General features: G+C 38.5%; 1 protein-coding gene across 5 annotated transcripts in view; it reads right to left on the bottom strand.

Moving 5' to 3' along the window:
• The window catches only part of aasdh (aminoadipate-semialdehyde dehydrogenase), a 33,674-nt gene extending 16,570 nt beyond the window's left edge, over positions 1-17,104 (bottom strand). For 2 of the 5 annotated variants that reach the window (XM_003221579.4, XM_062981535.1), the window contains exons 1-7: positions 17,001-17,104; positions 13,005-13,062; positions 11,227-11,444; positions 7,876-7,996; positions 6,963-7,267; positions 4,503-4,695; positions 288-526 (exon numbers count right to left, since the gene is read on the bottom strand). In XM_003221579.4, the coding sequence (XP_003221627.3) occupies positions 288-526; positions 4,503-4,695; positions 6,963-7,267; positions 7,876-7,996; positions 11,227-11,444; positions 13,005-13,022 (1,094 nt within the window). In that variant the 5' untranslated portion in view covers positions 13,023-13,062; positions 17,001-17,104. Of the gene's footprint in view, positions 1-287; positions 527-4,502; positions 4,696-6,962; positions 7,268-7,875; positions 7,997-11,226; positions 11,479-13,004; positions 13,063-16,947 lie in introns of all 5 variants that reach the window. The other 3 variants (XM_008111700.3, XM_008111701.3, XM_016994032.2) reach the window with 3 other exon arrangements.
• Between the last annotated feature and the right edge of the window lie 16 nt (positions 17,105-17,120).

Here is a 17,120-nt window from a genome sequence, read left to right as displayed (position 1 = left end):
CAAAACATGATCCAGACAATCTGGAAAAAAAGCAAGCCAAACCTCTTGTATACCCTTCACCACACATGAATTTTTAGATTAAGGAACACTATTCAGCAAAAACTGCCTCTTTCAAAAGTGTTTCACTGATAGTAAATGCGAACGGCCTGCATCTGAATTTGTTCCTCATACTCAACACTCAAGATAATACTCTACGGTTGCTACAGCTATAGAAAGTTTGAACTATCAAGTCCTTTATCTAAAGGGCATATGCAGGCAAAAAAACCCCTCAGAATGACATTTCTTACTGATGAGAACTGAAAACCTCCTCAGGAATCTTGTAATAGGTGGCCCAGCAAGACACTTCTGTAATACCATAGATATTAAAGATGTGTGTTTTGTTCCCCTTTTCTTTCCAGCTTCTCAGCACATTCACTCCAGGAAATGCTTCTCCACCAAGAGCTAAGATGCGCAGCGAGGTATCTGCAGATAACACCTTTGATTGAATACACTGAATTCCAAATCTTCTTATGAGTGTTGGTGTAGCCTGCACATTGTAGAAAATAAGATTCCAGATGTGTAGCAGTCAAACACAAAAGTCTTTTTCTGTATTACATGCAGCAGGGACTGACAACTATAGTATCCATTTTGAAGCAGGCTACTGGGTGACCCTAAGCAAAGCCCCAGCGTTACCATCATTTTAACTTAACAGGCAGCAGTGACAGCAATACAATACTCCCTGTGCTTCATTCAAGCTGAGTTTGAAAACTACTGTAAGAAGATAAAATTACTGTGTGCCAAATATTCAGAAAAGCAGCTTCTAGTATTTCTGGATCTACTGACCAATTTAGTCAATTCCAAAGAATATACAGTGTTCCCTCACTTATCGCAGGGGTTACGTTCCAGGACCACCCATGATAAGTGGAAATCTGCGAAATAGGGACGCTATTTTAATTTTAATATTTATACATTATTTTATTTACCCCATTGCTGCTGCTTCTCCTCAGGACTGTCCCCTTGGTTCAGCCCTGCCATGTTACTCTGGCTGCCTCTGCCAGGGAAAAAGGAACGCCGTTCTGCTTGGTGAGTGAGTGAGGGAGGGTGGGCGGCAGAGGCGGCAGAAGAGCCACACTCCTCTTCTGCCGCCACTCCAACCGGCCATGCCGGTAAATGTGGAGGACTCAGAAGAGAGGGCAGGACTTGTGGAGGACTCGGAAGCAGGGGCAGAGTCCTCCACAAGTCCTCCACGTTTCCCAGCATGGCCGGCTGAAGCGGTGGCAGAAGAGGAGTGTGGCTCTTCTGCCGCCCTCCCTCACTCATTCACTGAGTGGAGCAGCGTTCCTTTTTCCCTGGCAGAAGCAGCCAGAGCCACATGGCAGGGCCGAAGCAAGGGGGCAGCCCTGAGGAGTAAAAGCAGCAGCAATGGGGTAAATAAATAAATAATAAATTTTCCCACAAAACAGCGCATCCACGATAAGCGAACCGCAAAGTAGTGGGGGAACACTGTACCAATATCTATATAGAATGTGTTGTCAAAGACTTTCATGGCTAGAACCACTGGTTTGCTGTGAGTTTTCTGGGCTGTATGGTCATGTTCCAGAAGCATTATCCCCTGACACTTCGACTGCATCTATGGCAGGCATCCTCAGAAGTAATGAAGTATGTTAGAAACTAGTCGAGTTGGGTTTATATATCTGTGGAATGTTCAAGGTGGAAGAAATAACTCTTGTTTGTTTGAGGCAGGTTTTTCAGTTGGCCACCTTGACAGGCATTGAATAACCTTTCAACTTCTGGATGCTTACTTCCTGGACTACATAGAGAAGTCACTGAAATCCACAAGCATGTGGACAATTTCAACAGAAAGGAGGAAACCATGAAAAAGGACAAAATCTGTCTACCAGTATTTTAAAAAATCTAAAATCAGGACAGTAAATAAAGAACACCCCTCAGGAAACAGAGGAATTCCAGATATGAATTAATTAGGGCCAGCTAACACCTCCCAACAAAGGATTCCCCTGGCAGTAAGCAACCACACCTTGAACCTGAAAGGCTATTCAATGATAATCAAGGTGGCCAATTGAAATATTCACTCCTGTCTCAAAAATACAAGAGTTCTTTCTCCCAACTTGAACATCCTACAAATATAAAAACCCCACTTGACTAGTTTTCAACATACCTCATTATCTCTGAGGATGCCTGCCATAGATGCAGGCAAAACATGAGGAAAGAATGCTTCTGGAACATGACTATACAGCCCGGAAAACTGACAGCAACCCATCCATATCCAAGTTTGGGTTTGGGACATTCCAGGCATCTACAAGAGTGGTGTGAATGATGAGATACTGGAGGTAGTTCACCACTATTGGAAGAGAAGTTGTGACTAATAGTGCTGGTCTATTTCCAAAGTGCCACTATTCTTACCTTTTCTGCACTTGTCTCGAATGTCCTGACCCCAAATTTCAAAATATACTCTGGTATCAATTTTTATGCCTCTTTGAAATAATTTTGAACAGAATTGCTGCAAGGAGCTGCTGCTCCATTCCCATCTTTTCTGTGAATACCTAGATTCAGGAACATATGTCTTGAGTACATTTTGGTTACGAAGGATCACAGTGTGGTTGACACACAACTCTCCTTCTGTGAACATTCTTTGCTTGGAGAAATGCTCCAATTATATCACAAAATATGTGACCGTTGAAAACAGATTTTCCTTTGACAACCTGGTACTTGCGACCATTTTGATGAGCACTCTCTTCAGGAATGTAGGTTTTCCAGAAAAAATAAAATTGGAACAGACCCAGACTTGGCCCTCCACATCCAGACTCTGCATCCACAGATTCAATCATCCACAGCTTGAAGTTATTTATTTAAAAACCAAAATTTTGATTTTGCTATTTCATATAAGGAATAGCATTTCACGACATCACTGTATATAATGTACAAAATCCATGGATTTTGTTATCCACTGGAGGGTCCTGGAACTAAACCCCAGTGAAAGGACCCACAGTATTTCTGATTTTTCCCCAGTGCTCTAAATAATGTACAGTCAACTGGGGTTATGGTCTCAGGACCCCCTGCAAAACTAAAAAGCCATGAATTAAAAAATAACTTTAAGTTGAGAAAACACCTCTCTACATCCTCTTATAATAATAAAAATGAAATGCACAGATACAGGATGGGTGACACCTGGCTTGACAAACAGTACATGTAATCTTAGGGTCTTAGTAGGCCACAAGTTGAACATGCAGGCTTTTAAACAGAGGCTGGATGGCCATCTGTCAAGGGTGCTTTGATTATGCTTTTCCTGCATGACAGGGAGTTGGACTAAATGGCCCATGTGGTTTTGTCCAACTCTGTTTCTATGGTCAACGTATGTTCAACACTGATAATAAAAGTACTGTTACAGAAGTGTTCTGTCTATGGCAGAAATTGGCAACAGAGTTGTGCTGGGGACATATTAATAAAACCTGTGAATAATCAAAGCTGCAAAAATGAAAGCCAAGAATACGGAAGGCTGACGGTAATGTGATAAAACGTGTGCTGTTTAAATATTATACTCACATATATCCAAAGCTTTTTGGGCAATTTGTTGTTGGGAAAGTTATTTGATTGGACTTTTTATAAAGGTTAGTATACACTTCTATTTAAAAACAAAAAAAAAGACTACACTTAAAAGAATTTAAAAATGCGTACCAAACAGAAGAGCTGTACCTGCCATATATTATATACTGGTATGTGTGCATATCTACATCTTATATTGAATTTTACTTTCTTTTGCTGAGGTGTAAATGTAGTACCTCCAGCTTCATCCTCTCTCATTTCAAGTGAAGAAAAAAAATGATTCAGTACAACTGAGAATTTTATTTCACTAAAGGATATATGTGAGTCTGTGTACATAGGGAGCCCCACATTTTGTCTTGACTGTTTTCCACTCCACATCTCTGATTGCCTTGTCTCATTTCCTTTGGTACTAGAGAAGTAGTTCCCAATCTCTGGTCCATGGACCACCAGTGGTCCCCAAGAACTAAAATATGGTCCACTGCCTCACCGTTGCAACAAGAACAAATAGTCTCGTGAAACCCCCTTATAGTGCGAAGGCAGAGGGGATGTCGGGAGGGGAGAGGCTGACTACCCAAGAAAGGCGCAACAACAAGCCTCCTGACTGCTGCTTCTCCTCCTCCTCCCTCCCGGAGCGAAGCCATTGCATGTGGTGCCTGGAAGCTGGGTGTCTTTGGTTTTAGGCTTGTTCCTGGGGTTATTTGGGGTGCTGATTCAGAAAACTGTATTGGATAGACTACATCAGCTCTAGATTATTGAATATGTTTTTTTGTGGGCGAGCAGATGGTGACTACTAGATGGCATATGTTTTGTATCTGAAACTACAGCTGATGTGGTCTATCCAATGCGATTTCCTGAATCGGCACCCCAAATAACCAAACCAAATCTAAAGTTGACCAAAAACTTATTCGTAACCCTTTTGAAGTACTTTGGCCACATAATGAGAAGACAAGAAGCTATCTTACCTGTAATACAGACACTCTGTGCTGATGAAAGAGTGCTTTCGATAATTTCTGTGGCAACATCTTAATTAGGTGGGGTACTATAAGCAGGGAAGCCCCACTTGTCAGAGCAATGAACAACTCAACCACAGAGGGGTCAAATGTTAAGGGAGAGGCCATAAACACAATATCATCTGGCGTAATCTGAAAAATATCTCTATCGAAAAAAGAAACACACATATCATCTGTTACATATGTTATGGAATATGAAAACTGCACCTATTTCAAAGAATCTGTATTTCCTTCAGTAAATAAAGGAACTAAGTCATACAGAAGCACACTTGCCTCAGACTAGCCTATGATTTTAGTATAATCAGAGTCTTTTACAAGCTCTGACTTTCCCTATCCCATTAAATCCATTAGGAAATCTTAAACTATTACATGGATTTTTAATTTATGATATGAATTCACCTTTAGATATTCCTACATCTATTTGCAAACAACATACACATCATTGTTTAGATTTTCTAAATCCTGAATAACTGTTCTCTACTGGTTAAATTTCAATAATTAACTGGCTTGGGGTTTTTTTGTGTGTTTTTTTCCAAAGTCTCAATACATAACTGGAAGGCCTTGAAAAGCTTATAATCTATTAGCAAAACCTGAAGCACAATAAAAATGTTATAAAAGGAACATAAACCCTGAAGTATATGAAATTGGTTTCCACAGTATGTTTTACTGTAACATACTGTGTTCTATGTAATGGTTAAACAGGACAGGGCAGTATTAACTTTTGTGTCTTAATCCAGATGTGTTACAATTGCACAAAAAGCAGAAGGCTAGTGGTTGTTCATTAGTTTATCTATATCGAAGCTTGGTTATTAGCTTATATATAAGGTAAGATCTACCTTGGGAGCAGGGAATGAATCTCAAAATACTGTGGTCTATATATATGGTAACTGATGGAATCAGTACAAGGGAGGGACTGAAAACTGGTGTTACTAGCAGTTGGTGGCATTTTTTTTATTCCAAGATGTGGAGATGAATGGCAGAAATTGGAAGCTCAGCATTGATTTGTTCTTTTGAGATGAAGATGGTGTCAGATTGGAGTTCGTATAGGAATATCCAGTTGGTTAGGACCAATAGTTTAAGTGATGTAAAAGAAAGAAAAACAGACTTATACGATAACCATATGCTTCTGAAGACAGAATGGCATTGAATCTGTTACACGACATCTATCTATCTATCTAAAACTCAAAGTGTGTTTGTCTGCTTGTACTACAACAGCTGTTGCTAGATGAAGCTAGGCCCTCTGTGATGTCATTGGGAAAGAAAGGTGACATGTGAGGAGAAGGGAGGAAGAAAGGAAATAAGGGAAAACAAGGGGCAGTGGCACCCAGACAATACTGTATTTATATGCTAGTTTAAAATAAAAGCTGATTTTATTTTCACACATAGGCTCTATTAGAGGATTAGTGGGATATGAGATATTGGTGGTGGCAACAACTTCTAAAGAGAATTAGAACGAAGGTACACAACTGTGAAGTTTAAAGGAAGATGAGGTCATCAGGAAGATGAGTTGAAGAATATTGTGATAAGAATGGTAAAAGCAAACATTAGAAGGGAATACCATAAGAACCAGTATGGTGCAATGGCTTGAGTGTCGGGTGACTCTGGAGACTAATTTCAATCCCCCACTTGCCATGGAAAAACCACTGGGTGACCTTGGGCAAGTCACACACTCTCAGCCCTAGAAAACCCTATGATAGGGTGACAATAAGTTGAAAGTAACTTGAAGGCATACAGCAACACTGGCATTTGGAGATAAAATATTTCCTTTGCCAGAGTCTATGGGGAGAAACTTGCATACCATGACACAGCCCTGCATGGGCTCCTGGGTCAGATAGTCTCAATGGTTAACACAATCACGCCCTTAAGCACTAGCCATTATGCAACTTTAATTTAAGAAGCAAACCAAAGACCGTATTCCATTCACAATCCTGTTTTGGTCCTGTTTCATTTCAGCTACGTGCCTAAGGGAGGTCCTAGTCTTAGTTATTATCTCTGATAACATGTAACATGATTTTCATTCCTAGGTTATAAATGTCATTTTCTAATTGGTTCTATCATAAAGACATGGAAAAAGTTTATTAAACAGCAAAATTTTTGTTTTTGTGGGACATCCTGCAGCACTTTGCTATCGTTTTTCAGTGAGTATCTCATCGAGTCTCAACCAATTCAACCCAGTTTGTGGCAGCCACAAAATGAGGTTTCTGAAGTATAACAACTACTTTGAAAGTAAGTACCACACAATTAAACAGGAAACAACACTTTCAAATCAGTAAAATATATTTTTTTCAAATTTTGTTGCATAGTATAATAATTTGAGTATTTCACACTATTTATATACAACCCTGTGGTTTCTAACTATTCACATTTAGTTAAATGTTTGTCTATGAAACAGTCTTATCAAAACACACTTACCGAAGATGAAGAATATTTGGTACTATGCATTTATGAGGCACTCGGACAATTTTGGGCAACCCAGTCGTTCCAGAGGTATGCAAAATATATGCTATGGAGTGTTTCTCTCTGACATCCAACAACTCCTGGAATGGTTTTGGCACATGTTGCTGATTTGTCACTTCAGGACTCTGTTTGTCTTTGACATATTCTATCATCAGATTTATATCTACATCACTATTTTTCCTCTGGAAAAGAATTAAGCCAACACTGTGCATTTCAAGAGAATTAAGAGTAAACAAGTGTCCGTGTGTTACCGTGAATTTCTGAAAAAGACAATAAAAGTTTTTTTATTCCACTATGCTAAATGTATAGCCTTTTCTCTGTAATTTTGTAACAAATAAAATAAAAAACATATGTTGGAATTATAAAGAGATCTGGAAGTCTGACTACAAAGGATAATATATTTAACCCTAAGGATACAATCTAAGCAATGTTCTAAAAGAAGTAAACAAAGTAGCAATAATGTTTTGTGCTTTACACCCTTCTATGAAGTTTATTGAATTGCTTATAATTTGTTACAGTCCATTGAATTTAGTGGGATTTATTTCCAGATAATATAGTTTAATGCTGAAATCTTTGATGCTAGGCCACATCTATCTTTTAACCAGCTGTTCATTTGTAACTGGAATGAATGCAAAGCTAGAAAAATAACTTAACAGCAACAACTAAATTCTGTGAAATACTTCATTATAAAATACTAGAATTGAAATATTAAAACAAATCACTTTAGTGTTAAGAACTATGTGAGAGTATTCAGGATAAATACAACTGCAACTTTTATGTTCTCTGATTTGGGAGAATGTCACACTGATTTCAACTGGGATTGTTTCTTAAAACGCATGCAAGATAACTGTCAAAAACATTGACTTACATCCATTTTGTCTTTTTCTACGAGGACATATTGGAAGTTACACTTTTTCATAAAATAGGCAGAGAGGCTTGGCAGGGCATCTGGATCAATAGGAGAATATGCAGCTGGCACTTGAAGAATTCTAGCAAAACAAATAATTTTATTTAGCAAAGTGTTGTCTGAACTCAAACACTAAATGCTGCGCTTTCATAGATTGTATCAGAAAGAGACCCTACAGTATTTTATGTTACAATATCTTCACTCAGGAATACACAATCTAACTCAACATCTCCCTTAGCAATTCAACCACTTTCTAATTCTGATGGAGCCGAAAGGCAGAAAACCTCCATATTAGCCCATAATAGACTAACATGTAAATACAGTATATTTAAAATTACACTCTCCCCTGTGGTGGGATGGGGGTAGAGAAAGGACAAACATAGCTACTGAAAAATACCTTTCTTCTAATATACCATCCACAAATATACCATAAACTCATGTGCCTTAAAACATACATTTCAAACTCTGCATGAAGATGCAGTTATGTTTGGGTCAGAGACAGTAGAAGAACCAAAAACAGTTCACAGATTTCTCCTGAAGATGTATTTCTGTTAGAAAAAATCTGTCAGGACTTTTTCTTTAAAAAAAAAATCCATATATTCATTTATGAATGCTCCATACTCTGTTTCCCCAAAAATAAGACATCCCCGAAAAATAAGACCTAGTAGAAGTTTTGCTGAATTGCTAAATATAAGGCCTCCCCCGAAAGTAAGACCTAGCAAAGTTTTTCTTTGGAAGCATGCCCAGCGCCTGACAAACAGAACACCATAGCATGCAGGATTGGTAAATGTACATACCAGTTGTACATGAAAATAATGGTAGTAACAAGAAATTCTTGACAGGATTCACAGTTTGTCTGGTTATGTTGGTTTGTGATGACAACTACTGTACAGTATATAATAAATGTTCATTTTTTGTTCAACAATACATGTGAATTCTTCTTCATAGAAAAATAAGACATCCCCTGAAAATAAGACCTAGCACATCTTTGGGAGCAAAAATTAATTTAAGACACTGTCTTATTTTCGGGGAAACACGGTAGTTACATTTTCTCTGTTCCCTTTATCCCTTTATAATTTAACAATTTGAAACACAGGGTATAAGAAGAAAAATTGATCTAATCTATGTGGGGATTTCTTAGCTCTTATCTGCCAATGTCATTTCAAATAGACTTTACCAACATAGTATGTAAATACAAAGGTACTCAAAGATTTCTGCCACTGGCTACACAGAAGAAAGCCTCAAAGTTGATATTACAAAAGGTGGTGCAAAAATGTTGGGCAGATTCATACGTTACAAAGACCTCAGGATTCTATTTTTTGAACCTTTGAGAGGTGCATATGAAGTGACAGAACGACTTCCATAATAACAAGTATCAGTTGGAGATAGAAATATAACCTGCCTCAACTATAACAAAGTTTGGCACACCTGTCACAAAATACGAAATATTCCCCATTGTCCATAAAAAAAGGTTTATCAATTTTTGAAAAAAAATCAGGAGGCCCTTACTGCCAAGTTAAAAAATGAAGCAAGCTGTACTTCAGTGTAAATAATTTTATCTAGATGAGCCATAAAACATTTATGGCTCAAATGATGATATAAGCATCACTACTCATCTAAAACTATGGATGTTAATGGCAGTCGTTTAAGACTGGGAAACAGAGATGAGAATTGATTCAGTCTATCTTCTCCCTTCCCTGAAGTGATCTAGGCTGAGTTTTTTGCTCCCAATTCAACATTATGTAAACAAAATTTGAAAAAAAAAAATGTTTCTGGTTTGAAAGTGTTATTCCCGTTTAATTGTGCGGTACCTACTTTGAAAGTAGTTGTTCTACTGCAGAAACTTAGTTTTTGTGGCTTCCACAAACTAAGTTGAATTGATTGAGACTCTCTGAAATATTCATTGAAAAACTAAGGCAAAATGTACTGCAAGATCTCCCGCAAAAGTTTTTGCAGTTTAATACATCTTTCCATGTTTTTATGATAGAACCAATTAGGAAATGACATTTATAACCCAGGAACAAAAAATGTGTTACATAGTATAAAGGGACCTTTGAGTGTTGCTCTCATATTATAACCTACAGATTTACACACAAAGTCATTTCTTTTTGGCAGGAGTCCTACTAAATCTATTAGGGCTGTGAACTTCTGAATAGAGACATTTCTTTTAACAACCATATAATTGTGCTTTTAGATTTTTGTTATTTGACTAAGTTAATCTTCTATTTTAAAATTGTACCTAGCCCAGAGCATTTATATTGTATTGATAAATTAAAAAAATTCAACTATATATTTTTTAAATTTAAAATAACATATGCCACATGAAAATGCTATTGTTTCAATTTCATAGTTTTATCAATGCTCACATTAAGAAAATCCTTAATGCACACCAGTGGTCTGTGGTTTTTGTAACCATCACTCGAACCTCAAATTGGTTCCTGAATTTCCTATGTAATTATTTGCGCAATGAAACCACTTTCTTCAACACTTATTTGAAACTGTATTAAATGATTAGTGTAGATGGGACCTTGATTTTCAGAAAAACTAATTCTGAACCTGAACTACAAAGTTTCAAAAGCATCAGAAAGACTGAATTGTTCAAAAGTATAGAGCAGATTTTTTAAAAAGGCATAGATTTAGATATTACCTCACTGGATACTTCATCATAAAATTAACATTTATTTTAGATGAATGTTGGTTTGTTGTTATAGCTTGTCTTCAATTAGTTTTTCATTTAAAAGGCCAAGAGTACAGTATATTTTAAAGAGCAATGGTCTTTCATTCTATTTATCACACCATCTAGTGCAGTGGTTCTCAACCTGTGGGTCCCCAGATGTTTTGGCCTACAACTCCCAGAAACCCCAGCGTTTACCAGCTGTTAGGATTTCTAAAAATTGAAGGCCAAAACATCTGGGGACCCAGAGATTGAGAACCACTGATCTAGTGGCTTCTGCTACTAAACAGAACAATTTTGATATTATGGAAATTTCTCTCCAGATATCAAATTAGCCAGATACATTTACCGCTGGCTCTCTGTATCCACAGATTTTGAAATCACAGCTTGAAATATTAAGAAAAATACGGGAAAAAAATATAATAGGACTTCAGCAACCATGGATTTCAGTATCCACATGAGGTCCTAAACCCTAAATCTAGCAGCTACCAAGGGCCCATAAGTTCTAATGTATAACCATAAAATATCTTAGATTGGTTCCAGCATTTTCTAGGATGCAATAATACAAATATATGAATGAGGTGATTGTAACATAGTCTACATCCATGTTAACCAAAAATATAAATGCATAGCAATACCCTATAATCCAAGACGGCAAATTGATTCCTGGGTAGCAGTAGAGGCCTATTTCCAAACTTTCACCAAATTCACAATGTTTCCTCAATAAAGCTGTTAGTTCATCAGCCAAAGTAATAACTGCCTTGTATGTATAGGTAACAGGAGCCTCGCTGTTGCATTCATCAAAGCACACTGCTCTTCTCTCAGGATATAAACGGGCTGCAATCTGAAAAATCTCCTGAAGAGTCATTATTGATATTTTTGCCTCATATCTAAAAAGAAGAAAGAATCAGTCAATTAAATTTGAATTTTGAAAAAAACCCTGCAACGTCCATATTACATGCAAGATGAATCCAAGTGTTAAAGGAACAGGAAGACAAACGTCTGTTTTACATTTGTGTAATGATTAGATTACTGGACTAAGATTGGTGACAACTGGGTTCAAACTCCTACCACAAAATTTTCAATGGATAAACTTGGCAAAGATCATCAGGCCCTTCTACACTTCTATATAATCCAAATTATCAAATCAGATAACCCACATTATCTGCTTTGAACTGGATTGTATGTCTATACTGCCATATAATCCAGTTCAAAGAAGATAATCCAGATTTTCTGTGGCAGTGTAGATGGGGCCTCAGTTGTTCCTACCTCACACAACTGCTGTGAAGATACAAATGGGGAGGAGAGAAGGGCACAATGGCAAATGCTGCCTTGGAGGAAAAGAAAGGTATACATTTAGCAAGTAAGTAAATGAATTAGGTCTATTTCACTTACTAGTTCAGGTGATTATTCCAATTCAGCTTTCGATTGTTTTGTTTTATATGATCAGTTTCCAGAGGATGTTGATCATAAAATCATTCTGAAAAACTTAGCAATTACTTAAAAGATGCTTTCTCGGGTTAAAAAACATTCTTTTTAATGTGCAGGTTTTCATCTTCATGGAGATTTTGTGTCCCTAAATCCAGTGAATGTGAAGGGATGACGATACTCAATTTTTGGAAAAGAAAGCAACAAGGGGAAGGAAAGAAGGGGTGAAAGTTGAGGGGGAGGCCCTCCTGACACCCAGAAAATGCCTGGTACATATGTTAATGTGACAGAATTGCTATTTCATACACAAAATCTGATATTCCCTCCATCAATGTCTCCGAAGAAGTAGACAGAAAATCCTGAAACATCTGATTTTTTTATGCAACAAGACTAACATGGCTATCTGTTCAAAAACACAAATAATAGTACCATCCTACAGTGCATCCTACAGTGCATCTTAACTGCTAAAAGCTATGTTTGGGGGAAAACGTTTTATCATAGGCCCCTACTACACTGCCATGTAAAATCCAGATTATCTGTTTTGAATTGGATTATATGGCAGTGTAGACTCTGGCCCCTTCTACATTGCCATATAATTCAGATTATCAAAGCAGATAATTCACATTATCTGCTTCGAACTACACTGCCATATACACTTCAAAGCAGACAATCTGGATTTTAAATGGCAGTGTAGAGAGGGCCTATGATACAAGATTTTCCCCCAAATATTGCTTTCTAATAGTATCATTGATGTCTAATATGTTATTTGATTTATGGTTTGTTTAGTTGCTTTTTTGGTTGCACTTTATGGCATTGAATGTTTGCAGCTGTATGTTGTGAACCGCCCTGAGTCCCCATGGGGAGATTGGGCGGGAGAGAAATAAAGTTGTTATTATTACTATTATTATTATTATTATTATTATTATTATTATTATTATTAACCTTATTTTCACTCACTTCACTTCTACATATGACAGCCTTCACTTACATTTGGAATTCTCAGCATCTTGGACTCAGGTCAAACCATTGTGCTTAGACACGGCCATCTTGAAGGAGAGAGCAAAGTTAATGTGGAATGTAACTTTTCAAACTTATTGCTTGTTGTTGTTGTTATTGCGTTGTCAAAGGCTTTCATAGCTGGGATAACAGGATTGTTATATGTTTTCCGGGCTGTATGGTCATGTTCCAGGATTCCCTCCTGATGTTTTGCCCACATCTATGGCAGGCACCTCTGAGGATGCCTGCCATAGATGTGGGCGAGACGTCAGAAGAGAATACTTCTGGAACATGGCCATACAGCCCGGAAAACATACAACAGCCCAGTTGCTGTTATTGTTTATATTTCTCTCTTAAGAGAGACTCAAAGGAATGCATTGCTTTCTAATAAACACTTAAAAGTCAATGATCTATTCCTGACTGCTGACAGGAGGCATATTCAACAAATTTCAATATTTTAAAATGTCTTTTAATATTTTAAAATTTAAGGAAACAAAAGTTAGTTTTTAAAACAAACGTTAGTTAGCTTTTTTATATATATACTTGTATTTAATGCCTGTGCATTATTTTAATTGGCATGATGTCATACCTATGAGACCCTATACTGAGAAACAGGAGGAACAATAAATGAAGTAAATAATAATAATAATAATAATAATAATAATAATAATAATAATAATAATAATAATGAGTTTTGGGCTTTATGACTATGTTCCAGAAGCATTATTTCCTGACTTTTCACCCACATCCATGGCAGGCAGCCTCAGAGGTTGTGAGTTCTGTCAGAAACCAGGCATTGGGGTTTACGTATCTTTGGAAAGTCCAGAATGGGAGAAAGAATTCTTATCTCTTTAAGGCAAGTGTGAACGGTGCAATTGGCCACCTTGATTAGCAATGAATGGCCTTTCAACTTCAAGGTCTGGGGAATCCTTGGTTGGGAGGTGTTAGCTTGTTCTGAATGTTTCATGCCTGGAATCCCTTTGTTTTCTGAGTGTTGTTATTTATTTACTGTCCTGATTTTTGAGTTTTTAGAGGTAGCCAGATTTTGTTCATTTTCAGCATTTTCTCCTTCCTGTTGAAATTGTCCACATGGTTGTATTTTTAAAAAAACTATAAAATCAGGACAGTAAAAAAAAACACTCAAAAGACAGCGAAACCTCAGGAGAGAATGCTTCTGGAACATGGCCATACAGCCTGGAAAACTCACAGCAACCCAGTGATTCCGGCCATGAAAGCCTTCGACAACACAATACTTAGTGTTTCCCTTGAATCAATTTACAACTACAAAATATGACTTTCAATAGGAAGAATTGCAGTGCAGTCAAGCACTAGAGCTGGCATGGGCATACTTGTCCATCTTGTCTCCTTTGCATCACCTGTAGTCCCCCCCCCCCCCAGTAACATGCTATGCTAATTATATATACAGTAGAGTCTCACTTATCCAACATAAACAGGCCGGCAGAATGTTGGATTAGCGAATATGTTGGATGCATTAAGGAGGCATTAAGGAAAAGCCTATTAAACATCAAATTAGGTTATGATTTTACAAATGGAGCACCAAAACATCATGTTAGACAACAAATTTGGCAGAAAAAGTAGTTCAATACGCAGTAATGCTATGTAGTAATTACTGTATTTATGAATTTAGCACCAAAATATCACGATATATTGAAAACATTGACTACAAAAATGCGTTGGATAATCCAGAACGTTGGACAAGCGAGTGTTGGATAAGTGAGACTCTACTGTATATGTGTGTGTGTGTATATGTATATATATGTGTGTGTGTGTGTGTATATATATATATATATATATATACACACACATACATATTTATTTATTTATTTATTTATTTATTACATCACTTCTACCCCGCCCTTCTCACCCATCAGGGGACTCAGGGCGGCTTACAGTATAATCATACACATTAAAAACAGTTTTCATCAAATTTAAAAATCCATCAAGATTAAAAATTACAATAAAATTAAGAATAGCCATTAAAATATACATAATTATACATTTAAATATACATTTAAGGCGCTTTCCATGTTCATGTGGGGTCTGTCAGTAGGTCATATATTCTTATCTCATTTTTGCTGCTACTCATGCTCAAATGCCTGGTCCCATAACCACGTTTTTGTCCTCTTTCGGAAAGACAGGAGGGAGGGAGCCTGCCTGACTTCAATGGGGAGGGCGTTCCATAGGCGGGGAGCCACCACTGAAAAGGCCCTGTCTCTCGTCCCCTCCAGCCGCACCTGTGAGGCTGACGGGACCGCGAGCAGGGCCTCATCTGACGATCTTAAGCTTCGAGGTGGGTCGTAGCGGGAGACACGTTCGGACAGATAAGCTGGGCCGGAACCGTTTAGAGCTTTATAGGCTAAAGCCAGCACCTTGAATTGTGCTCGGTAGCTAATTGGCAGTCAGTGGAGCTGGCGTAACAGAGGAGTAGTACGCTCCCTGTACGCCGCCCCAGTTATTAACCTGGCAGCCTCCCGTTGGACTAATTGAAGCTTCCGAACAGTCTTCAAAGGCAGCCCCACGTAGAGTGCGTTGCAGTAGTCTAAACGAGGTGTAACAAGGGCGTGTACCACCGTGGCCAAGTCCGGCTTCCCAAGGTACGGTCGCAGCTGGCGCACAAGTTTTAATTGTGCGAAGGCTCCCCTAGCCACCGCTGAGACCTGGGGCTCCAGGCTCAACGATGAGTCCAGGATCACCCCCAGACTGCGCACCTGCGCCTTCAGGGGGAGTGTGACCCCATCCAGCACAGGCTGTAACCCAGTACCCTGTTCAGCCTTCCGACTGACCAGGAGGACCTCTGTCTTGTCTGGATTCAATTTCAATTTGTTGGCCTTCATCCAGTCCGACACAGCGGCCAAGCACCGGTTCAGGACCTGGACAGCCTCCTTAGTGACAGGTGGGAAGGAGTGACAGAGCTGGACATCATCTGCGTACAGATGACACCGGACCCCGAAACTCCTGATGATCTCTCCCAGCGGCTTCATGTAGATGTTAAACAACATGGGAGATAACACAGAGCCCTGCGGGACCCCACAAGTCAACGGTTGTGGGGCCGAGCAGGCATCCCCCAATGACACCATCTGGGACCGACCCTCCAGGAATGAGTGGAGCCACTGCAAAACAGTACCTCCAAGTCCCATTCCCGCGAGGCGTCCCAGAAGGATACCGTGATCGACGGTATCGAAGGCTGCTGAGAGGTCCAGGTATATACCTATATACAATATAATTTACAATATATATAATATATTGTATATGCATATATTAATATTATTTTGCAATACAATATATTATTAAAAATACAATATAATAATATTAATTATTTATTACATGTAATATTACTAATAATATTACAATATATTGATATAATACAATATAGTAATTTATTGCCAGTATTTATTTTATTATTATTATTATTATTATTATTATTATTGTGCTATGCTAATAATATAATATTGTATGTAAATTTAATTTGTAAGTAGCTCTGAGTCCCCTTCGGGGTGAGAAGGGGGGATATAAATGTATTAAATCAATAAATAAATAAATACTTGGGCCCTCCAGATGTTTTGGACTTCAACTCCCGCCATTCCTAACAGCCTCTGGCACTTTCTTTCCTTCCCCCCTCAGCCGCTTAAGCGAGGCTGCTAGGAATGGCGGAAGTTGAAGTCCAAAACACCTGGGGGGCCCCAAGTATGTCCATGCCTGCACTAGAGCCTGAAGCAACCTCCTTCAGAGGACATTGGACTTCAACTCCCACAAGCCTCAGCCAGCACATCCAATAGCAAGGGATTCTGGGAGTTGAAGTCTTATCTCTCTCAGTCTGGGGCCTCTTTAAGTCCCACTGCTAGCCAGAAGTACCAAACGTACATAGATGTTCCCAGCTAGAGATGTCTGCCTTCCCACAAAGCAGCGAATCTCACCAGCGGGAAGAGAAGCGAGTTCCCTTTAATGTCTCGAAAACATATCAACATACCGACACGGAATGCTGACTGAAGGAGGAGACAAGACCAAGCCTCCTCAGAAGAGGGCGGGCGAGTCCCGGGCGTGCGCAGAGTGACGCGTGACGCTTTAGGGCGCGGTGGAGATTGGCAGC

The sequence above is a fragment of the Anolis carolinensis genome, chromosome 5 (genome assembly GCF_035594765.1).
Source record: "Anolis carolinensis isolate JA03-04 chromosome 5, rAnoCar3.1.pri, whole genome shotgun sequence".
Taxonomy (NCBI): domain Eukaryota; kingdom Metazoa; phylum Chordata; class Lepidosauria; order Squamata; family Dactyloidae; genus Anolis; species Anolis carolinensis.
This window is presented reverse-complemented; position numbering and strand designations above follow the sequence as displayed.